Raw genomic sequence first — 25,260 nt, 5'->3', positions numbered from 1 at the left:
TAAAATTCTGAATTCAGCAAGGGGTCGTTTGACCCCCTCGAGGTTTTCCCAAAGAAACTAACTGTTGGAATAAAACATATTGAAAATGAGTATGAAAAACAGCCATTTTTGACAACATTTTTATTTGTAACTTCTTATCACAATGGCCGATTAACAAAAGCAATATACTATTACGTCCACTAGACTCTTCTGGTCGTGGATATATATAGGTCTTGTAAGTTCTCCAAGAACTCGAGGTACACAGAGCAAACAACTGAGCTGCATTTTGGAATGGTTTTCCATTATGTGCTAAGCATAGAGCAATTCATATAGGAAAATATAAAGAGCGAAAATATTGATATGAAGAAAACCTATATATTTCTGAAATGTACACCATATACCAAGTTTAGAAGCAGTGGTTATTTGTACATAAATTTAAGGAAGCCAGCTTACTGGCTTACATTGGGAAGGCAATTAATTCAGAGAAATGTAATTGGTAATGACAACTGTTCTACTATTCTGTGTTCCCACGTGCCTCCTGATAATAAGCATTTTCAATGTAATAGGTCTCGAATTACGAGATTTTAAGCTATTGGCATTGTAAATGATAATGCCTTGGCAGTACCAAGGAGGGACTACTAAGCCTATTCATGAATGAAAAACGATTTCGAAAGGACAGTTACAGCAGCCAATTGAAAAGATGGGCGGGAAATGGGCGGGGCTTCTATGCCATACCTCAATACAGCATGCCTCGCAGCGGATGCGCTGCCCAGGCTCGACCTAAAAATGGTACCTCATTTGTGTGACTGGGCCTAGTATCTACAACAAATTAGACTCAAAAAGTCAAACTGGAAACATTGCTGCTTTTTTACTGTAGCTACAGATTTTGAGCCCTAGATCAGCTTCCCCCTACGATACCAAAACATTTCTGAAAACTAGATATGGAGGGTGTCCACAGTGGTGTCATATGTGCGGGACTAATTCGGGTTTTTTACCCAGAAGCCCATGCAATCCTGAAACTGTGCCTAAAAACACACATTTCCCTCACATTTCTGTGATATCAAGTTCTGGAATCTGTGGGGAGACATAAATTTCCTATGAGCCAGCAGTGCCTTAAGTCTTCAGATAAAAATGGTACTTCACTTGTGTGTGGGGGCCTAGTGCCCGAGACAAGAAAAAGCACAAAACACAACAGGGACAGAGTAAATCTTTCCACCCAAAAACCAACCTTTTTCTGCAGTGTTGGTGCCTGTGGAATTTGGGCCCTAGCTCAGCTGAAAACTTGACACCCGGGGGAATCTAAGGTGGTTAGACTTGTGTGGCTCTCACCAGGTTGTTATTTTTACTCAGAAGCCCTTGCAAAGCTCGAACTTTGCCTAAAAACACACTTTTTCCTCACATTTCTGTGCCAAAACGTTCTGGAATCTGTAGAACCACACATTTCCTGCTACCCATTGTTCCCCACAATTCTCCGGATACAAATTGTAGCTCACTTGAGTGTGGGTGGGCCTCGTACTCATAACAGGAATAGGCCCAAAACTCAAACGCAAAGATGTCCGGCGTCATGTGTTGGGCTGACCACAATGAAGGTGCTGAAGTCAGGTATTTTTTTTTTAGGGGAGAGATTAAATCAGCTATGGAGCTGCTGAAGTTGAATCATGGTCCGAGAGAGCGCTAGATGAGGTTGTCCCTCAGGGTGTGGTTAGTGGCGATGACAAGTTTGAAGGTCAAGTGTTCCATGTTGCTGGTGGTGTTTTCTAAGGCTCCAGTATTTTGTATATTGTTTGGACAACCACAAGATTCAGTGTACCAGCTTACAGTAACCCGCTTCCAGCAACAGAACATTTAAACTGCTGCAGTTCTCCTACTGATGCTGGAGACAAGCCTGGACTCTTGGATGAACTCCTAAAACTCTCACATGCGGAGATATTAAGAGCTGAGAAGTTGGATTGCAAGAAGAGAAGCGTCCACAATCTGGGTTCCATTGCAGCAGATCCCAAGCGTAATGTTTTGTGCAACCTACGCTTAGAATACTACTTGCTTCCTCTGCCAGCCTGCTTCACATTCCAAATCTCTTGCACGGTCTACAATGCAGTCACCTCAACGAACCCATTTTACATGGCTTTCAAGATCTCCGAGAGGGCATGCAACACAGATTGCAGACTCATCACCCAGCTTGAAACAAGTGCAGGCAGTAGAAGACTAGCGACAAGGCCTTCTCCTGCTTTGTACGAGGGTCTGAAACTCCACCCTGGTCCATATCCTGTAGGCTCTATACCTACTCTACTTCTGAAAAGTGAGGATCCATTTCTTTAAACAACAACAGCATCTGCAACATTTTATGACAGCACTTACCCTAGGAAAAATCTGCCATCCATGTTTGTCCTCCTCTAAGCTGTTGTTATTGCTCCTCATTTTCAACTTTTCATGTGCCGAAAAACTCATCCATGCAAGACTTTCCATCTCTGCCTTGTGCCCACCCTTTTTCTTTTGAACTCCCTCTTTCCTGTGCCTCAATTATATGGTGTAAACACCTCCTCTTGTATAAAGCATTGCGACTTTCTAGCTATTACTGTACAATGCAAATCCCACCCATACAACCTTTTCGGATGAGAGCAGTAATATTTTAGATAATGTTTTCTGCAGAAAATCAATGAAATTTCCTTTTTAACCCAACCGGAGAACACCCAAATACAGGCTGCACTCCTTCATACAGTCTCCTGCTCTGATATGTTTTGATTTGGCTTTCCAACCTGAGCCAACCAAACTTCTGCCTTTTAAGTTGGTCTCCAATCCTGGAGTATATCTTTCCTTTCCCTTACCTTTACCTTTTGTGGGCTTTAAGAAGAGAAAGTTCAGGTCTGAGCAGTTTGGATTGTTGTTTACCTCTATGCAAGGGGAGAGTAGTTGGCCTAACGGCTAGGGCGCTCGACCTCAGTCCTGGGGATCTGGGTTCGAGTCTCGGTAACAACGCCAAAATAACCTCCTGTGATTGTGGGCAAATCACTTAATCTCCCCGTGCCTAAAATGAATGTCCGTCCTCATGTAACGTAACTGGTGCTATGTAAAGCGCTCCGATACCTGATTCGGTTCGGTTCTAGTTAGCGCTATATAAAACTCTGCAAAAAAAAAAAAAAGGTCCTGCTACACAAAATCATGAAGCGCCTTTGATGTTTCTTTTTTTTTCAGCAGTTCTAGATCGGGACTTCTAGCAACACACACTTGTCTGGACTCTGTGCCCTTTGAGACAGGTTCCTATTCTGGGCTCTGGAAGCAGTACCTGCTCAGACTCTCAATCAGGGCATCGTCCTTTTCCCTTATAAAGATTGTTTATTATCAGCTCACTTCCCTGGTAGGTGGAATGCCTACTATGTTCCCTTTATTGGACCAGTTCATGCCCAGTATTGCCTGGTTACATTGAGGTTTTTATCTTTGATGTATATGTAATATGGGTTTATGCAAACTATTAATTGCCCTTTTGATGATTCCACATTGATAGTGGAGCGAAATGTTGTCGACTGAATCATTCTGGCCCGCGTGTATGTTTAATTGGTTCCTTGGCTGCTGTAGTTTTTCATTTTTATATTAAAGAGTTTTATATAGCGCTGGCTAGACCCGAAGGTATCAGAGCGCTTTACATAAGGATTCACATAGATGCCAAATTACATCAGTAACAAATTACAAAAAAACATACCATTAAAAACATTTAAAGAACTTAGAGGGTAAGTAGAATGGAGTGAGGGAGGGAAAGGGGTAGGGAAAGGGGGTAAGGTATAGATACGACAGATAGACTTAGGGAAAAAGTCTGCCCCAGGTCCGGCTGGGTAGGTGACGACCACGGGGTAATCCACAGCCCATATCCTCTTCAGCTATCAGGTAGCTCCACCAGGCATCGGTCAGATAGCTAGGTCTCAACGGAAAAACATTAAAGAGCGAAGATGACGAGAGGAAAGGAGTGTAGAGGGGGAAAGGGGTAGGGCGAAGGGGTAGGAGAGGGATACGACAGAGATATAAAGTTCGGTCTGTCCAAGGTCCGGCTGGGTATGTGACGGCCAAGGGGGAATCCACAGCCCATCTCCTCTTCAGCTAACAGGTAGCTCCACCGGGCGACAGTCAGATAGCAAGGTCTCCACAGTCAAGGGAAAGATCAACGAGTAAATGCCCTGGAGGCAAAGCAGGACATGGTTGAATGATATGAACCATGAGAGATAGAGTAGCAAGGAGGGTTCCCCTGGGGCGGCCATCTAGAAGACAGGCAAGGGGGATGAGTCCTTGATGATCAATTAAGTCGGTACCCAGTGTTTCTCTATTACCCAAAAGGAAATGGGGTGCGAGCAAGCTGAGGATCGGCAAGAACATGGCCAGGTGCCTAGGTCAATAGAGAGGGTGCGAGATGATTGAGTAATGTCCGCCAGTGGGTGAGACGACCTCCATTAGCAGATCAGGCAGGGTGTCTCCGGTTGCTTTCTCACTTAATTTATAGCACTGAAGGGGGACGCGGTTTACCCTGGTGGCAATAGAAAAAATAGCCAAAATATAGCTGCCTTTTTGGGGAAAAATTCTCAACAAAAAGGTGTTTGTTTTTTTCCACTAAAAATTACATCAATGAAATGCTTGATATGCTTAACCCATAATTTTTCCAGGTTTCAGGATAATGCAGAGATGTATCAACAATAAATTTCTTTACCACAGTTTTGGCATTTTTCTAAGAGGTTGACTATTTTTCAACTTCCATTTTGTGGTGGGAACATGTGTGAAGCCCATGGGTGATGCCAAACAGCTATAGATTTCCGAAGGGTAGATAAAATTCTGAATTCAGCAAGGGGTCGTTTGACCCCCTCGAGGTTTTCCCAAAGAAACTAACTGTTGGAATAAAACATATTGAAAATGAGTATGAAAAACAGCCATTTTTGACAACATTTTTATTTGTAACTTCTTATCACAATGGCCGATTAACAAAAGCAATATACTATTACGTCCACTAGACTCTTCTGGTCGTGGATATATATAGGTCTTGTAAGTTCTCCAAGAACTCGAGGTACACAGAGCAAACAACTGAGCTGCATTTTGGAATGGTTTTCCATTATGTGCTAAGCATAGAGCAATTCATATAGGAAAATATAAAGAGCGAAAATATTGATATGAAGAAAACCTATATATTTCTGAAATGTACACCATATACCAAGTTTAGAAGCAGTGGTTATTTGTACATAAATGTAAGGAAGCCAGCTTACTGGCTTACATTGGGAAGGCAATTAATTCAGAGAAATGTAATTGGTAATGACAACTGTTCTACTATTCTGTGTTCCCACGTGCCTCCTGATAATAAGCATTTTCAATGTAATAGGTCTCGAATTACGAGATTTTAAGCTATTGGCATTGTAAATGATAATGCCTTGGCAGTACCAAGGAGGGACTACTAAGCCTATTCATGAATGAAAAACGATTTCGAAAGGACAGTTACAGCAGCCAATTGAAAAGATGGGCGGGAAATGGGCGGGGCTTCTATGCCATACCTCAATACAGCATGCCTCGCAGCGGATGCGCTGCCCAGGCTCGACCTAAAAATGGTACCTCATTTGTGTGACTGGGCCTAGTATCTACAACAAATTAGACTCAAAAAGTCAAACTGGAAACATTGCTGCTTTTTTACTGTAGCTACAGATTTTGAGCCCTAGATCAGCTTCCCCCTACGATACCAAAACATTTCTGAAAACTAGATATGGAGGGTGTCCACAGTGGTGTCATATGTGCGGGACTAATTCGGGTTTTTTACCCAGAAGCCCATGCAATCCTGAAACTGTGCCTAAAAACACACATTTCCCTCACATTTCTGTGATATCAAGTTCTGGAATCTGTGGGGAGACATAAATTTCCTATGAGCCAGCAGTGCCTTAAGTCTTCAGATAAAAATGGTACTTCACTTGTGTGTGGGGGCCTAGTGCCCGAGACAAGAAAAAGCACAAAACACAACAGGGACAGAGTAAATCTTTCCACCCAAAAACCAACCTTTTTCTGCAGTGTTGGTGCCTGTGGAATTTGGGCCCTAGCTCAGCTGAAAACTTGACACCCGGGGGAATCTAAGGTGGTTAGACTTGTGTGGCTCTCACCAGGTTGTTATTTTTACTCAGAAGCCCTTGCAAAGCTCGAACTTTGCCTAAAAACACACTTTTTCCTCACATTTCTGTGCCAAAACGTTCTGGAATCTGTAGAACCACACATTTCCTGCTACCCATTGTTCCCCACAATTCTCCGGATACAAATTGTAGCTCACTTGAGTGTGGGTGGGCCTCGTACTCATAACAGGAATAGGCCCAAAACTCAAACGCAAAGATGTCCGGCGTCATGTGTTGGGCTGACCACAATGAAGGTGCTGAAGTCAGGTATTTTTTTTTTAGGGGAGAGATTAAATCAGCTATGGAGCTGCTGAAGTTGAATCATGGTCCGAGAGAGCGCTAGATGAGGTTGTCCCTCAGGGTGTGGTTAGTGGCGATGACAAGTTTGAAGGTCAAGTGTTCCATGTTGCTGGTGGTGTTTTCTAAGGCTCCAGTATTTTGTATATTGTTTGGACAACCACAAGATTCAGTGTACCAGCTTACAGTAACCCGCTTCCAGCAACAGAACATTTAAACTGCTGCAGTTCTCCTACTGATGCTGGAGACAAGCCTGGACTCTTGGATGAACTCCTAAAACTCTCACATGCGGAGATATTAAGAGCTGAGAAGTTGGATTGCAAGAAGAGAAGCGTCCACAATCTGGGTTCCATTGCAGCAGATCCCAAGCGTAATGTTTTGTGCAACCTACGCTTAGAATACTACTTGCTTCCTCTGCCAGCCTGCTTCACATTCCAAATCTCTTGCACGGTCTACAATGCAGTCACCTCAACGAACCCATTTTACATGGCTTTCAAGATCTCCGAGAGGGCATGCAACACAGATTGCAGACTCATCACCCAGCTTGAAACAAGTGCAGGCAGTAGAAGACTAGCGACAAGGCCTTCTCCTGCTTTGTACGAGGGTCTGAAACTCCACCCTGGTCCATATCCTGTAGGCTCTATACCTACTCTACTTCTGAAAAGTGAGGATCCATTTCTTTAAACAACAACAGCATCTGCAACATTTTATGACAGCACTTACCCTAGGAAAAATCTGCCATCCATGTTTGTCCTCCTCTAAGCTGTTGTTATTGCTCCTCATTTTCAACTTTTCATGTGCCGAAAAACTCATCCATGCAAGACTTTCCATCTCTGCCTTGTGCCCACCCTTTTTCTTTTGAACTCCCTCTTTCCTGTGCCTCAATTATATGGTGTAAACACCTCCTCTTGTATAAAGCATTGCGACTTTCTAGCTATTACTGTACAATGCAAATCCCACCCATACAACCTTTTCGGATGAGAGCAGTAATATTTTAGATAATGTTTTCTGCAGAAAATCAATGAAATTTCCTTTTTAACCCAACCGGAGAACACCCAAATACAGGCTGCACTCCTTCATACAGTCTCCTGCTCTGATATGTTTTGATTTGGCTTTCCAACCTGAGCCAACCAAACTTCTGCCTTTTAAGTTGGTCTCCAATCCTGGAGTATATCTTTCCTTTCCCTTACCTTTACCTTTTGTGGGCTTTAAGAAGAGAAAGTTCAGGTCTGAGCAGTTTGGATTGTTGTTTACCTCTATGCAAGGGGAGAGTAGTTGGCCTAACGGCTAGGGCGCTCGACCTCAGTCCTGGGGATCTGGGTTCGAGTCTCGGTAACAACGCCAAAATAACCTCCTGTGATTGTGGGCAAATCACTTAATCTCCCCGTGCCTAAAATGAATGTCTGTCCTCATGTAACGTAACTGGTGCTATGTAAAGCGCTCCGATACCTGATTCGGTTCGGTTCTAGTTAGCGCTATATAAAACTCTGCAAAAAAAAAAAAAAGGTCCTGCTACACAAAATCATGAAGCGCCTTTGATGTTTCTTTTTTTTTCAGCAGTTCTAGATCGGGACTTCTAGCAACACACACTTGTCTGGACTCTGTGCCCTTTGAGACAGGTTCCTATTCTGGGCTCTGGAAGCAGTACCTGCTCAGACTCTCAATCAGGGCATCGTCCTTTTCCCTTATAAAGATTGTTTATTATCAGCTCACTTCCCTGGTAGGTGGAATGCCTACTATGTTCCCTTTATTGGACCAGTTCATGCCCAGTATTGCCTGGTTACATTGAGGTTTTTATCTTTGATGTATATGTAATATGGGTTTATGCAAACTATTAATTGCCCTTTTGATGATTCCACATTGATAGTGGAGCGAAATGTTGTCGACTGAATCATTCTGGCCCGCGTGTATGTTTAATTGGTTCCTTGGCTGCTGTAGTTTTTCATTTTTATATTAAAGAGTTTTATATAGCGCTGGCTAGACCCGAAGGTATCAGAGCGCTTTACATAAGGATTCACATAGATGCCAAATTACATCAGTAACAAATTACAAAAAAACATACCATTAAAAACATTTAAAGAACATAGAGGGTAAGTAGAATGGAGTGAGGGAGGGAAAGGGGTAGGGAAAGGGGGTAAGGTATAGATACGACAGATAGACTTAGGGAAAAAGTCTGCCCCAGGTCCGGCTGGGTAGGTGACGACCACGGGGTAATCCACAGCCCATATCCTCTTCAGCTATCAGGTAGCTCCACCAGGCATCGGTCAGATAGCTAGGTCTCAACGGAAAAACATTAAAGAGCGAAGATGACGAGAGGAAAGGAGTGTAGAGGGGGAAAGGGGTAGGGCGAAGGGGTAGGAGAGGGATACGACAGAGATATAAAGTTCGGTCTGTCCAAGGTCCGGCTGGGTATGTGACGGCCAAGGGGGAATCCACAGCCCATCTCCTCTTCAGCTAACAGGTAGCTCCACCGGGCGACAGTCAGATAGCAAGGTCTCCACAGTCAAGGGAAAGATCAACGAGTAAATGCCCTGGAGGCAAAGCAGGACATGGTTGAATGATATGAACCATGAGAGATAGAGTAGCAAGGAGGGTTCCCCTGGGGCGGCCATCTAGAAGACAGGCAAGGGGGATGAGTCCTTGATGATCAATTAAGTCGGTACCCAGTGTTTCTCTATTACCCAAAAGGAAATGGGGTGCGAGCAAGCTGAGGATCGGCAAGAACATGGCCAGGTGCCTAGGTCAATAGAGAGGGTGCGAGATGATTGAGTAATGTCCGCCAGTGGGTGAGACGACCTCCATTAGCAGATCAGGCAGGGTGTCTCCGGTTGCTTTCTCACTTAATTTATAGCACTGAAGGGGGACGCGGTTTACCCTGGTGGCAATAGAAAAAATAGCCAAAATATAGCTGCCTTTTTGGGGAAAAATTCTCAACAAAAAGGTGTTTGTTTTTTTCCACTAAAAATTACATCAATGAAATGCTTGATATGCTTAACCCATAATTTTTCCAGGTTTCAGGATAATGCAGAGATGTATCAACAATAAATTTCTTTACCACAGTTTTGGCATTTTTCTAAGAGGTTGACTATTTTTCAACTTCCATTTTGTGGTGGGAACATGTGTGAAGCCCATGGGTGATGCCAAACAGCTATAGATTTCCGAAGGGTAGATAAAATTCTGAATTCAGCAAGGGGTCGTTTGACCCCCTCGAGGTTTTCCCAAAGAAACTAACTGTTGGAATAAAACATATTGAAAATGAGTATGAAAAACAGCCATTTTTGACAACATTTTTATTTGTAACTTCTTATCACAATGGCCGATTAACAAAAGCAATATACTATTACGTCCACTAGACTCTTCTGGTCGTGGATATATATAGGTCTTGTAAGTTCTCCAAGAACTCGAGGTACACAGAGCAAACAACTGAGCTGCATTTTGGAATGGTTTTCCATTATGTGCTAAGCATAGAGCAATTCATATAGGAAAATATAAAGAGCGAAAATATTGATATGAAGAAAACCTATATATTTCTGAAATGTACACCATATACCAAGTTTAGAAGCAGTGGTTATTTGTACATAAATTTAAGGAAGCCAGCTTACTGGCTTACATTGGGAAGGCAATTAATTCAGAGAAATGTAATTGGTAATGACAACTGTTCTACTATTCTGTGTTCCCACGTGCCTCCTGATAATAAGCATTTTCAATGTAATAGGTCTCGAATTACGAGATTTTAAGCTATTGGCATTGTAAATGATAATGCCTTGGCAGTACCAAGGAGGGACTACTAAGCCTATTCATGAATGAAAAACGATTTCGAAAGGACAGTTACAGCAGCCAATTGAAAAGATGGGCGGGAAATGGGCGGGGCTTCTATGCCATACCTCAATACAGCATGCCTCGCAGCGGATGCGCTGCCCAGGCTCGACCTAAAAATGGTACCTCATTTGTGTGACTGGGCCTAGTATCTACAACAAATTAGACTCAAAAAGTCAAACTGGAAACATTGCTGCTTTTTTACTGTAGCTACAGATTTTGAGCCCTAGATCAGCTTCCCCCTACGATACCAAAACATTTCTGAAAACTAGATATGGAGGGTGTCCACAGTGGTGTCATATGTGCGGGACTAATTCGGGTTTTTTACCCAGAAGCCCATGCAATCCTGAAACTGTGCCTAAAAACACACATTTCCCTCACATTTCTGTGATATCAAGTTCTGGAATCTGTGGGGAGACATACATTTCCTATGAGCCAGCAGTGCCTTAAGTCTTCAGATAAAAATGGTACTTCACTTGTGTGTGGGGGCCTAGTGCCCGAGACAAGAAAAAGCACAAAACACAACAGGGACAGAGTAAATCTTTCCACCCAAAAACCAACCTTTTTCTGCAGTGTTGGTGCCTGTGGAATTTGGGCCCTAGCTCAGCTGAAAACTTGACACCCGGGGGAATCTAAGGTGGTTAGACTTGTGTGGCTCTCACCAGGTTGTTATTTTTACTCAGAAGCCCTTGCAAAGCTCGAACTTTGCCTAAAAACACACTTTTTCCTCACATTTCTGTGCCAAAACGTTCTGGAATCTGTAGAACCACACATTTCCTGCTACCCATTGTTCCCCACAATTCTCCGGATACAAATTGTAGCTCACTTGAGTGTGGGTGGGCCTCGTACTCATAACAGGAATAGGCCCAAAACTCAAACGCAAAGATGTCCGGCGTCATGTGTTGGGCTGACCACAATGAAGGTGCTGAAGTCAGGTATTTTTTTTTTAGGGGAGAGATTAAATCAGCTATGGAGCTGCTGAAGTTGAATCATGGTCCGAGAGAGCGCTAGATGAGGTTGTCCCTCAGGGTGTGGTTAGTGGCGATGACAAGTTTGAAGGTCAAGTGTTCCATGTTGCTGGTGGTGTTTTCTAAGGCTCCAGTATTTTGTATATTGTTTGGACAACCACAAGATTCAGTGTACCAGCTTACAGTAACCCGCTTCCAGCAACAGAACATTTAAACTGCTGCAGTTCTCCTACTGATGCTGGAGACAAGCCTGGACTCTTGGATGAACTCCTAAAACTCTCACATGCGGAGATATTAAGAGCTGAGAAGTTGGATTGCAAGAAGAGAAGCGTCCACAATCTGGGTTCCATTGCAGCAGATCCCAAGCGTAATGTTTTGTGCAACCTACGCTTAGAATACTACTTGCTTCCTCTGCCAGCCTGCTTCACATTCCAAATCTCTTGCACGGTCTACAATGCAGTCACCTCAACGAACCCATTTTACATGGCTTTCAAGATCTCCGAGAGGGCATGCAACACAGATTGCAGACTCATCACCCAGCTTGAAACAAGTGCAGGCAGTAGAAGACTAGCGACAAGGCCTTCTCCTGCTTTGTACGAGGGTCTGAAACTCCACCCTGGTCCATATCCTGTAGGCTCTATACCTACTCTACTTCTGAAAAGTGAGGATCCATTTCTTTAAACAACAACAGCATCTGCAACATTTTATGACAGCACTTACCCTAGGAAAAATCTGCCATCCATGTTTGTCCTCCTCTAAGCTGTTGTTATTGCTCCTCATTTTCAACTTTTCATGTGCCGAAAAACTCATCCATGCAAGACTTTCCATCTCTGCCTTGTGCCCACCCTTTTTCTTTTGAACTCCCTCTTTCCTGTGCCTCAATTATATGGTGTAAACACCTCCTCTTGTATAAAGCATTGCGACTTTCTAGCTATTACTGTACAATGCAAATCCCACCCATACAACCTTTTCGGATGAGAGCAGTAATATTTTAGATAATGTTTTCTGCAGAAAATCAATGAAATTTCCTTTTTAACCCAACCGGAGAACACCCAAATACAGGCTGCACTCCTTCATACAGTCTCCTGCTCTGATATGTTTTGATTTGGCTTTCCAACCTGAGCCAACCAAACTTCTGCCTTTTAAGTTGGTCTCCAATCCTGGAGTATATCTTTCCTTTCCCTTACCTTTACCTTTTGTGGGCTTTAAGAAGAGAAAGTTCAGGTCTGAGCAGTTTGGATTGTTGTTTACCTCTATGCAAGGGGAGAGTAGTTGGCCTAACGGCTAGGGCGCTCGACCTCAGTCCTGGGGATCTGGGTTCGAGTCTCGGTAACAACGCCAAAATAACCTCCTGTGATTGTGGGCAAATCACTTAATCTCCCCGTGCCTAAAATGAATGTCCGTCCTCATGTAACGTAACTGGTGCTATGTAAAGCGCTCTGATACCTGATTCGGTTCGGTTCTAGTTAGCGCTATATAAAACTCTGCAAAAAAAAAAAAAGGTCCTGCTACACAAAATCATGAAGCGCCTTTGATGTTTCTTTTTTTTTCAGCAGTTCTAGATCGGGACTTCTAGCAACACACACTTGTCTGGACTCTGTGCCCTTTGAGACAGGTTCCTATTCTGGGCTCTGGAAGCAGTACCTGCTCAGACTCTCAATCAGGGCATCGTCCTTTTCCTTTATAAAGATTGTTTATTATCAGCTCACTTCCCTGGTAGGTGGAATGCCTACTATGTTCCCTTTATTGGACCAGTTCATGCCCAGTATTGCCTGGTTACATTGAGGTTTTTATCTTTGATGTATATGTAATATGGGTTTATGCAAACTATTAATTGCCCTTTTGATGATTCCACATTGATAGTGGAGCGAAATGTTGTCGACTGAATCATTCTGGCCCGCGTGTATGTTTAATTGGTTCCTTGGCTGCTGTAGTTTTTCATTTTTATATTAAAGAGTTTTATATAGCGCTGGCTAGACCCGAAGGTATCAGAGCGCTTTACATAAGGATTCACATAGATGCCAAATTACATCAGTAACAAATTACAAAAAAACATACCATTAAAAACATTTAAAGAACATAGAGGGTAAGTAGAATGGAGTGAGGGAGGGAAAGGGGTAGGGAAAGGGGGTAAGGTATAGATACGACAGATAGACTTAGGGAAAAAGTCTGCCCCAGGTCCGGCTGGGTAGGTGACGACCACGGGGTAATCCACAGCCCATATCCTCTTCAGCTATCAGGTAGCTCCACCAGGCATCGGTCAGATAGCTAGGTCTCAACGGAAAAACATTAAAGAGCGAAGATGACGAGAGGAAAGGAGTGTAGAGGGGGAAAGGGGTAGGGCGAAGGGGTAGGAGGGGGATACGACAGAGATATAAAGTTCGGTCTGTCCAAGGTCCGGCTGGGTATGTGACGGCCAAGGGGGAATCCACAGCCCATCTCCTCTTCAGCTAACAGGTAGCTCCACCGGGCGACAGTCAGATAGCAAGGTCTCCACAGTCAAGGGAAAGATCAACGAGTAAATGCCCTGGAGGCAAAGCAGGACATGGTTGAATGATATGAACCATGAGAGATAGAGTAGCAAGGAGGGTTCCCCTGGGGCGGCCATCTAGAAGACAGGCAAGGGGGATGAGTCCTTGATGATCAATTAAGTCGGTACCCAGTGTTTCTCTATTACCCAAAAGGAAATGGGGTGCGAGCAAGCTGAGGATCGGCAAGAACATGGCCAGGTGCCTAGGTCAATAGAGAGGGTGCGAGATGATTGAGTAATGTCCGCCAGTGGGTGAGACGACCTCCATTAGCAGATCAGGCAGGGTGTCTCCGGTTGCTTTCTCACTTAATTTATAGCACTGAAGGGGGACGTCCCAAAGGTCCGAGCAGTCGAATGTAGACTCCGATCGCTTACAATGCCTAGATGGTATTACTGGAAACAGGGAGGGGGGGGGGTGTCTCACGTAGGTGTAACCTCGATCCCTGCCGACGATCGACTGGCGGTGCCATTTTGTAGTCAAGCGTGGAACAAAAGAGGCATTCTATTAAAATTGAAAAGCTCAAAAGGACTTGAGGATATGGTCATGAGCCCCAGCCTCCCGGGCTCACCGTCTGGACTCATCAGTGCTCACGGCGATATCAATGCGGTCCATGCTCATCGTCCTCAGTCTCGTGGCGAGCCCAGGAAATGGCGGGTGGGATCCTCAAGGGATCGGTGTTGCCTCCTCTCCGCTTCTTGAGCGTCACCCAACTTCCCGGCAGGCATCTCACTTTGCCTCCGTCGTGGGTCTCCTTGGTGGGCCGCTGCACAGCCGAGCATGAAGGTGCTGTACCCCGGACGCTCCACAAACTCGGGATGAACAAGCACCAGGAGAAATGTTAGATTTCTAGTAGTGATGTTGGAATATTAAGTATAACCAAAGGGGATGATGGACGGAGTGTTGAACATTGCAAGCACTCACCCCCAGTCAAATGATCTGGGTTTAATCCGTCATCATTCTTTTGCTCACTCCGCCACCCCAGTTCAGACAGGGCAAATGCAAATCAGTCTGACCCTGTGCCTCATGGGAACAGTCCAGCCCGAACTGCCAAGCCATGTCTTCCCTGGACCGGAAACAAGCATCCTGGGACCGGTTTCTGGCTAATCAGCCATCATCAGCCAGGATAGCTTGAATCCAGTGGCAAAGTGAGCAGCAAGGGACCCACGTCTGGGCATACCCTTCCAACTTAGGGCGAACAAAGCAAAACCAAAGGTGATGGACAGAATGTTGAACATTGCAAGCACTCACCCCTAGTCAACTGATCTGGTTTTAATCCATCATCATTCTTTAGCTCACTCCGCCACCCCAGTTCAGACATGGCCATATGCAAATCAGAATGACCCTGTGCCTCATGGGAACAGTCCAGCCTGAACTGCCAAGCCATGTCTTCTCTGGATCAGCTGATGACGGCTGATTAGCCAGAAACCAGTCCCAGGATGCTGGTTTCGCGTCCAGGGAAGGCATGGCTTGGCAGTTCGGGCTGGACTGTTCCCATGAGTGAATCACAGACAGGATATGTACATTTCCAAGCTCTAGTCATAAAAAAAAATTACAATTAGAAAAACTAAATAATTTTCAGAACCTAAAGTAAATTTATTAGAGGATAAGTAAGATTAATTTTGTACAGGGAGAATGGTGCCAGGATTTTACAGACTAGTTTCCCCGCTGTACAGAGTAACACCAGAGAATAGTTGACTACTTACTGGTTGTCTGCTCTGAAGACTCACACCTTGGAGTTTCCCATCTTCCCGGGCCAGCAGCAGTAACTTTCCTTCTGTTCCTAACTCTCGTTCACCTGTGGAAATAGTTTTTACACATCTTATTTTGTTTAATTAAAGAGGCATTAACCACACAATGTTTTTTCGGACAACTTTAATACCTTATGGTAAATGCGAGGAGTGTTTTGATGAAATCACAAACCTCTCTGAATGACCTTTTAGAAAAGTTAGCAATGTGCTTCTCCTTGGATAGGGTGAGAGACGTTTGCAAACTGACACCCCATCCCCTATCTCCAAAGCCACAGAGCAATTTCTCAAATTCCAGTTGAAGGCCACTTTATCCCACTACCCGTTTTTAAAGAGCAGTACTCAGATGGCCAGCTGCTGCCTCCTGTAGGCTAGGGTTTTGTGCAGTGTATAAATGCATTTAATGACAGTTATGGTCTTTGAGCTCATGCTACCAGATAATTTAAAGCCGCACATGAGCTTAAGTTATGCACCTCTGCAGTGGGATTGGAAGAGAGATAAACAAGGACCCCCTGGGTATCACAAATACACAGATTCCTAGGGCAGGGTAAAAACCAAAGCAAGTATAAAATCCTAGGACATCCACAAAATAAGTGACCATAAACGCTGGACCAATAGAAAGAACAAAATGTAGGGAGATAATGTGTGTATTTAAAAAGGTTGTGATATATTTAATTCAACATAAAGTAAAAATCATATAGAAACTAATAAAATAAGTCAAACTATATGATACAATAATACATTAACATATTAAAATCTTTGGCACAATACATCAAATACATTCATTGAGAAAAGAAAAGAATAACCTCCTAATACAAGTATAAATCCTGACTAATAAAATACTAATGTACAAAAAAACAATATGTACTAAAATATTAAATGTCAACTATTCCAGATTAATTCAGTGGACTCGACGCGCGTTTCGGCAGTAGGGAAACTGCCTTCCTCAGGAGTCGTTGATTAAACTCTGTAAAAAATATGTTTTAAGAAAACAACAATGTTATATATCAACATATACCAATCTTTAAATCATTTTAATCTATTTATCTACTTGAAAACCCTAATGGTTCCGTACAAAATGTGAATTATTTGGCACTTAAAATTCTCCCCTAGAGGTCCAGACATTTTAATTGGTCACTTAACGTCATATACTAGACTGATGTATAAACACGGCTAGTGCACACTCAGCTTAACTTTAACAGAGCTCTAATTGTAAATACATTAAATGATCACATATCTACATCAGTGTACCAAAATCATGGTGTTTATATTTTTTATCAACTATAGTGCTGGTCGCATTATGCAATCTGTCTTTATTATTATAAATTTTGTCTATGATTAGGTATCATCTTTTACAAATGTCCTCACTATCCATGATTTTTGGCATATCCTTCTAATCTACCGAGGAAAATATCAGCTTTTTCTTGAATTATGTAAGTGTCTTTATATACTTTAATCCAGGAGTGAAAATACACCACAGCATTCTGGCAACTAGAATAAACTTCTTCAAGAATGATGCTTGCGAATATTAAATGCACTTACATGCCGGGTTAGCGATGTAACATAGTACTAACCGGGAGTGATACCACACCATATTAGATATGTGATCATTTAATGTATTTACAATTAGAGCTCTGTTAAAGTTAAGCTGAGTGTGCACTAGCCGTGTTTATACATCAGTCTAGTATATGACGTTAAGTGACCAATTAAAATGTCTGGACCTCTAGGGGAGAATTTTAAGTGCCAAATAATTCACATTTTGTACGGAACCATTAGGGTTTTCAAGTAGATAAATAGATTAAAATGATTTAAAGATTGGTATATGTTGATATATAACATTGTTGTTTTCTTAAAACATATTTTTTACAGAGTTTAATCAACGACTCCTGAGGAAGGCAGTTTCCCTACTGCCGAAACGCGCGTCGAGTCCACTGAATTAATCTGGAATAGTTGACATTTAATATTTTAGTACATATTGTTTTTTTGTACATTAGTATTTTATTAGTCAGGATTTATACTTGTATTAGGAGGTTATTCTTTTCTTTTCTCAATGAATGTATTTGATGTATTGTGCCAAAGATTTTAATATGTTAATGTATTATTGTATCATATAGTTTGACTTATTTTATTAGTTTCTATATGATTTTTACTTTATGTTGAATTAAATATATCACAACCTTTTTAAATACACACATTATCTCCCTACATTTTGTTCTTTCTATTGGTCCAGCGTTTATGGTCACTTATTTTGTGGATGTCCTAGGATTTTATACTTGCTGTGGGATTGGAAGAGTACAGGCCCTCAATCTCAAGGTTAATGGAGAACAAACTGTCTCTTCTGTTCTTCTCAATCTTCCCACCCATAATGGGTGTAAATTAAGAACACCAGGATCATCGTTCACACATGCAAAGCCGAAAGACAGCTCAGGCATCCAATCCAGCTAAAATGGCGGCAAGAGTGGTCGCAGAGCTCTGAGCTCCACTCTGCACCCGCTGGAAACATCCTGAATTCCCCTTACCTGGCCCGATATCCTATACAAACACTGCACTGGATGGTCACCGGCATCGGTCCTCGCTATTCTTGACATTGTTGGAGGATTAACGGGACCACTACAACCCGCGGCCCCCCAGCCCAGCAAGCGGAGTGCTACGGAGGTCCGGCGCTGCCGGTTGCGGCTGACGCGACTTGCCTCGTAACATGACCCGACTATCTGGTGCATGGTCCCCGCTTCCCGCTTCACTGGGCACTGCTGGCTTCGTCACCTGAGACCCAGAGCCTAACTAGAGGGGCTCGGGGTCCCCGGCCTGTGGTCTGCAAGGAGACCAGGGACGCTATTTTATACTAGACGGACCGCGGCAGATTGCCCCGATGCAGAGGAGCTGTGAGACGAGTGCAGCCTAGCGGACCACCGTGATCCCTCACCTGGTGGTGTTGGGTGAATGCTTGTGCCACTGGCCCCCGCTCGGATACTGGAGCACGTGGAGTGCCCGGTGTCTGGACACCTGGACCTGTGGGTCTCGGTCCGGGAAGTGCAGAGGATTCGGGCTGCCATCTTGAGACAGGCGCGGACCCGATCGGCTGTACTGAAATAGAGTGTGCATTGTGACCTTCAAGAGCCGGACGGACTACTGTGGTCTCTCAATTGCAGGCGCAGAAGATACATCTGAAACCCCCCCACCTCCTCCCCCACCCCCCAGTTCCCCCTTGATCCTGAAGCGGGGGAGGTGAACTGTGACCGGGCCCTTGTGTGCACTGACATATTCAAGAGGGGCCCCGCATGGGATGTGTGCCCCCCCCCACCCACCATGAGCCACGCCGGACTGCATCTCCCTGGGGCCTACAGGAGGACACGAGTGTCGATACTACATATGGCGCCAATTAGCTGATTTGAGCTCCTTATACTCTGGACTCGCTGCTGATAGAGTGCATGACGCCTTGCCAATATAAAATCACGGGGTCTGCTGTTGCGGGGCTGGCGACACGAGGCACCTTAAACTCAACAAAACACGTGTGTTTGCACTAGCTATCTTGGTAGTCCCAACCACTTATGCACATGCCCCATTTGCACCCCACGGAGATACTGACCTGCTTCTCAGCCCCCTGGCACCCCACTTCCCTCTTTCCTCCCCTGGGGACTTGTTTCTTCTGTATTGGACTTTTCTAACTCTAACTATTGTAACCATGTGCCCTTAACCAAAGCACTTATTCTCCCCTTGTTGGGGAGTGATCCAGCATGTATACCCTCGAGTCTCAGAGACCCCTCTGGGAGAATACACAGCGTAAATAAAGGGAGCCACACTCAGCGGAGGTGTGGGAATGACACCCCTTGCCAAAGCACTCCCTCTCCCCTTGTTGGGGAGGGATCCAGTTTGTATACCCTAGCGTCTCAGAGAGTCCGCAGTGTAAATAAAGGGAGCCACACTCAGCAGAGGTGTGGGAATTACACCATTTCCTCTGGGATCACAGCACACCGGACGTTGGACACTGTTTTTTTCTCATCTCCCGGGTGTGTTTCTTTCACCCTCCTCTTTCCCTCTTTCATCCTTTGTCTACCTCCCCTGCTTCTATCCCCTCTCCCCTGAATCTCTCCCCTTACCTGCTTTTTCCCTTACGTATGTTTTTAACGCACGTAACTATGCTCCAGCAACTTGTAACTAAGGTCTGAAACTGTGTAACTTGTAACTATGTAATTTGTAACTATGCTCTGAAACAATGCTCGTCCTCATGTAAAACGCTCCGATACCTCCGGGTGTAGCCAGCGCTATATAAAACTTTTCAAATAAATAAATTTAGTGGTCACTCACAATGCTATGGGTACATAAAGTAATGGTTAACCCAGGAATAGTGTTAGACTAAGCAGCTTAAGGGTCTCGTGCAGCGGTAGTCGTAGAGTAAGGACCAGGGGGCGTGGAGGTGGATGAAGGTCATACAGGCACATACACATAGATGTCACAGAGGGAACGACAGACTAAGGAGTTAGTGGGAACAAAGGGACAGTGACAGACAAAGAAACATACATGCAGTTAGTATTAGAAAGGGAGTCTGTGCTATACACAGAATTGGCAGTGGATTAAACAGCCTAATATAGAGGTGCACTCAAGCACTCACACATAATAAACAGATTTAGTTGTACTGTACAGAGACTTTGGTGTAGGGGAGGAGTTCAACACTCAGTGGAAGGCGGAGGGACTGGGCAGTCATGCATTTAGTTAGTAGTAGACTAAAGAGCATGATGGTTTAAACAGGAGCTAGTGGCAGAGCAAGGAGCCGGCACACAATTAGGCCTAAAGTCAACGGTAATAGATCAATCACAGAAACGCATATAGCTAAGGGCATCAGAGCTCCGAGTAACACACGCACACACCAATAAAGATTCCATAGCCAAGAATAACATGTAACCAGCCATAAACTTTGCAAAGTGCAAATGGGTCACACTAAGTTGTTTCATTCTGAGGGGAGGGGTGGGCAGATGAGCAAAGACATAGTGAGTGAAAGAGAGATACCGAGAGAGAAAGAGAGTCTTTTGTGTGTTCTTGCAGGAGTATATAGAACACAAATTTTAGGGTATGTCTGGGAGTCCCGTCCAACATAGCACAGAATATTCTGCAAAAACCAAGTATTAATTCTGATTCACCATCAAATGTAACCACAAATCCTTAAATTAATACATCAGTACTTCAACTGAAATGATTTCCCAAAACTGATGATAACTCACTGGGGACTTCTTCTGGGGTTCCCAGGTTAATTGCATTATCCGCAGCACCCAAGGCGATGCCATTGACTGGAGAACCACAATTAACTATCTCTCCCAAACACTGCGACTTTCCACAGTCCCATAGCCGAGCAGTGCCGTCTCTAGAGCTTGAAACCACATTTCTTCCTCGATCCACAATGGCAATATCCAGGATTCCTAAGAATGAAAGAACAATGGACAACATCTTTTTTTCTTCAAATTGGTTATATTAGCATGGTAACAGAGATACACACAACTAAAACACATCTTACACATTATTAAAGAACAGGCCACAGTGTCAGATATCCATTATTAGTTCATATAAGGACCATATACAAGTAATTGACAGTAAAGAATTTCTTCCATGATGGCACATAAATCAGTCATCTACCCGCTCAACCCGGACTATGTTTGTAGAGTCTGCAGGCATTTTCACAAGTTTACATTTGGGATATCCCTTGAAATGGGATCCATTTCACCCATATGTTCCCATGTTTCTGCAGACACTTTCTGAATTCCTATATAGATCTTCGAGCATTAAGTATTTATTCATGCTATTATTCCAACCCTGGCTCAGCAGGGCCTCCAGTGCTCTCCAGTGTTGCTCTATGTCTCTTTTACAAATAGATCGACCATTGTGAAGCAATGTCTTATGGGCATCATCTTTTGCCGTAAGGCAGTTAGGTTTATAGAGAGGAGCAGTACAAAAGTACTTTAATCATACATTTTGACCAACCCCATTCGCTAAGGACATACTTTTTATTTCCTTCTTACATAGCACTGAACATTGTTTTCAGTATGGAGCTTCAGCTGCTAGAGTTAAACATTTAACTAAGCAAAAGAATCACAGTCTACACAAGGAGTTAACAGCTGCTGTTCACTTGCTTTGTAGCTCAAGAGTGAACTATGTAAGTCACATACATACACACGTTATTCAAAGAACAGTTTGCTGTAGGAGATTTAGTCAAAAATCATCAGGGACATATGTAGTCTAATTTAAACCAAGAGCCAATATTGGATTCAGAGCAAATAACTCCTTGTTGCCTAGGATTCGCTCTCATTTTTACCACCAACTTTAAACAAGCAGTGAAGCATCAATTCAAACATGTAAAAATGTGCCCAAAATGAGTACAAAAAACTTTTGCTCCTATTATTATATGAAAACCTAATAATGCACAATGAACCTAAGCACAAACTGCATATCCATCATGGGGTGTTATGTTACATTTAGCATCTAAGCTTATATGATGATCATATACGAAGTTAAAGATTCAAATTGACTTCACATTTTGAGTACATCGGCCCGCGGGTTACATACCTCGAACTTTGGATTCCTGAACTTTGTGGTTTAGCTAACATTCTAAACCTACTACCTGTTTAAGTGGCCTACAGTGAAAGACAATAAGAGTGACCAGGGAAGGGGTCTGCAGGACTGGATTAGGGAGGGCGAGCCCGGATGGTGTGTGGCTGGATGCCGTTGAGGGCTGGATAAGGGTGGACGAGCCTCGCGTTTCTTGCTGGGGGGCTGGGAGAGGCCTATCCGGCTGGTGCCGCACCTGGACACTGGTGAGGCCAAAGGGCAAAGTGGTGCGTCCCTGGGAGCCCGAGCGGTAGACACGAAAGTACTGGCGCCCTGTGATTACCCCGCTAGCCATGGGGAAGCCGAGAGGTAAGCCGGGCAGAGCAGCTCAGCAGCCAGAAGGTGAGCAGCAATCTCTGGGCGACGGGGAGGGAGCGGAAGAGGCCCAGGATCCGCAGCTGCAGGGACAGTTTGATCGTATCTTAACAGCGATAGCAGAATCCCGAACGGCCCTGCAGCAGGACATTGCACAAGTAGCAACGGGACTGGGGCTATTGAGGGCAGACCACTCCAAACTGGTGGACAGGGTGAAGCAAGTGGAAATGACAGTGCAGGAGGTAGGCCCAGCCCAAAAGGTACTGAGAACAAGATGGTGGATGAGCTGGACCGTATTCAAGCACTGGAAAGGAGGGCCGAGGACGCCGAAAGCCGCAATAGGCGAAACAACATTTGCGTGGTGGGGCTTCCTGAAAAAGTGGAAGGGTCGGACATGGTGCTGTACCTGGAACAATGGCTGCGGACGGTGGTGGCGCCGGAGGGGTTGTCTTCCTTTTCCACGCTGGAACAAGCGCATAGAGTGCCGGCAAAGCCCCCGCAACCGGGACGTCCATCGCGGCCGGTGGTGGCGAGACTCTTGCATTACAAGGTCAGGGACTTGCTGCTCCAGAGGGCTCGGACTGACTGGCCGTACGAGGTTGATAACGGTAGAGTGACAATATTCCCGGATTATACTCTGGAGATCCAACGCCGCCATGCTTCATTCCTATCAGTGAAAAGGGAGCTGCGTACGGAGGGAATCCAGTACTCACTGCTGTTCCCCGCGAAACTGAAAATCATGCTTGATGATACCACTCATTTTCATGAGACCCCAGAAGATGCATGGACGTGGCTGGAGACTTACAGAGCTGGCACGGATCAAGCAGAGAGACGGTTGCAAGAACTTTCTGAAGGATTGCCCCAGCGCAAATCGCAGCGCCTACGCCGTAGGCGACCGAAGGTGCAGAAACCATCTCAAGCTGCAGGCACTATCAGCGTTATCTAGCAGTCAGACCATGCAAACACCGGAGGACACGGACTCTGAGGAAGATAAGATACGGTCGGACACAGAGACATCAGAGGGTGGCAGTGTTTGGATGCCACAGGTCACCCCGGCCGATGGACTTATGGATGAGTGATAGCTCATGTTTATAGGTGACGGGGCTGGAGGGTGGTGGAGTGGGTTGCGAGTGGGCCCCGAGGGATGTGATGATGAAGTGTTGGCGCTGGAAGGAGAACAGTGAAAGAATGAGGGGTGGCGACCCTAGGGCCGGGGATAAGTCCTCATACTGTGATGCTTTGTTCATATTGCAGTCTGGCGCACTGGTGGGATGGCGGGCGGGGATTTGCAGGGGGACCTCAGCAGAGTTAACGTACGTGAGAGCGAGGTCACCCGTCGGCACCAGGCCCCCCCTCTAGCCCTTAAGGCGTGCCTGAGGTGGCTACCGCTGGGCTTAGCTGTGTGGGGTGTGTGAGTATGGTTTGGATGGGTACTAACTGTTTGGTTTTAGGACCTGTTCTAGGGTGTGTGGGGGGATGGGGTAGTTGGGGATGGGGTTGGGTTCTGGGGGTCACCGGTGTGCTGGACAATGTCAATGAACGGAGGCAGATTTTGCCGGATGGAGCACAACAGTGAAGGCTGCAAAGGTGTACCGCTAGTTCTTAAATGAGATCTGTCAATATTTGATTCAGGTGTTCTACTCAGAGGTGAAATCTTCTATTGTTTAAAGGGAGTTGAGTGGCAACTAAGGTAAGTAGTGTGGGAACGGAAGAAAGGGTCCTGTCACTTTTACTGCTGGGTGGTGGGGTGATAATACATCACTGTCAAGAGCTGGGCCTTTTGGAAATGGGTGTGGGGTTAACTTAGTGAGTTGGAATGGCCAACTATCTACAGAAACAAAAACAGACACCACAATCCAACTACAGCAAATACCTTTCAGAAGGCAGAAAATACACTGGAGACCAGAAAAGTCTCTCAATTTTCTAGGCCAGGTAGCAAGAAGACACAGAGCAAGGAGAAAAGAAGCGGGAACTGGAGAAGGTGGAGATTCTACAAATCCGGCGAGTGAGCAATCATCAAAGAACGGAGATGAATCTGGACTCTGCCTCACATAGTGGAGAACAATAAGAGATAATTCCATGAATTAGTTCGGCCACCTTGGATTGGGAAATAAGATTCTAGAAGAAATATTCAAAATACAAAATATATTCCATCTTTAAGATTCGGAGGACACATGAGCAAAATATCTCCAAATGACTGGATACAGTGTTCAAAAAGGATGCCATGTTTTTTAAACTCTCCTCCATGTGGAGTTATGGAGAGGCCAGCAAGCAGGAGAGAAATTGCCCCAGAATGCCTTGTGTGTCAACCAAGCCAATGCATGTACGGAACAAAGGTGGCCCCCACGGAAGCTGTGCGTCCAGAGACTAAGACGCGCTGGCCAGAAAGCAGCTGCTCTCATGGGAGCAGAGCCGCAGCCGAGCCCGCACCGTTGGCAGAAAAGGTAGGGGGAAACCCTTACAATCACACAAATATTACTGTGAAGAAACAAGCCTGTAAGTACTTCCAGGACAGCTGGAATAAAGGCTGCAACCTCTGTGGTAGGTCTTGGTTATTCCAAAAAGTAGCAGAGACCATTATGAGGGATATTCCTCAATGTATTTCTTTTTTTTTTTACCTTGAAGGGAAGATCAAGTAGGTTTGGCTAGGAAAGGTATTCTGGGATGAGGTGACCAGATTTGGAAGCGCTTTAGTACCCTCATCTCACAATGTTCTGTACAGAATAAAGCACTAGGGATGTACAACGCATGCTATTACAACGCATGCCTTTACGAAGCAAGTTTTACAACGCAAGTCGTTACAATGACTTGCGTTGGGGGGCGCTGGATAGTGAATAGTTTCATTTACTATTCCAACTCCAGTCCCCGTGGATAGTAGGGAAGGTGTTGGAAACTATTC

The 25,260-nt window shown here is 44.6% G+C and overlaps 1 protein-coding gene across 1 annotated transcript in view; it reads right to left on the bottom strand.

The window, feature by feature from the left end:
* Positions 1 to 25,260, bottom strand: part of PAAF1 (proteasomal ATPase associated factor 1) — a 146,681-nt gene that overhangs the window by 65,139 nt on the left and 56,282 nt on the right. Inside the window, exons 7-8 of the mRNA XM_078658561.1 lie at positions 20,669 to 20,863; positions 15,411 to 15,502 (exon numbers count right to left, since the gene is read on the bottom strand). Of these exons, the coding sequence (XP_078514687.1) occupies positions 15,411 to 15,502; positions 20,669 to 20,863 (287 nt within the window). The remainder of the gene's footprint in view (positions 1 to 15,410; positions 15,503 to 20,668; positions 20,864 to 25,260) is intronic.

This window comes from Lissotriton helveticus, chromosome 8, assembly GCF_964261635.1.
Source record: "Lissotriton helveticus chromosome 8, aLisHel1.1, whole genome shotgun sequence".
In the NCBI taxonomy this organism is placed as follows: Eukaryota; Metazoa; Chordata; class Amphibia; order Caudata; family Salamandridae; genus Lissotriton; species Lissotriton helveticus.
The sequence above is the reverse complement of the archived record's forward strand: the minus strand, read 5'-3'. Positions and strand labels throughout refer to the sequence as shown.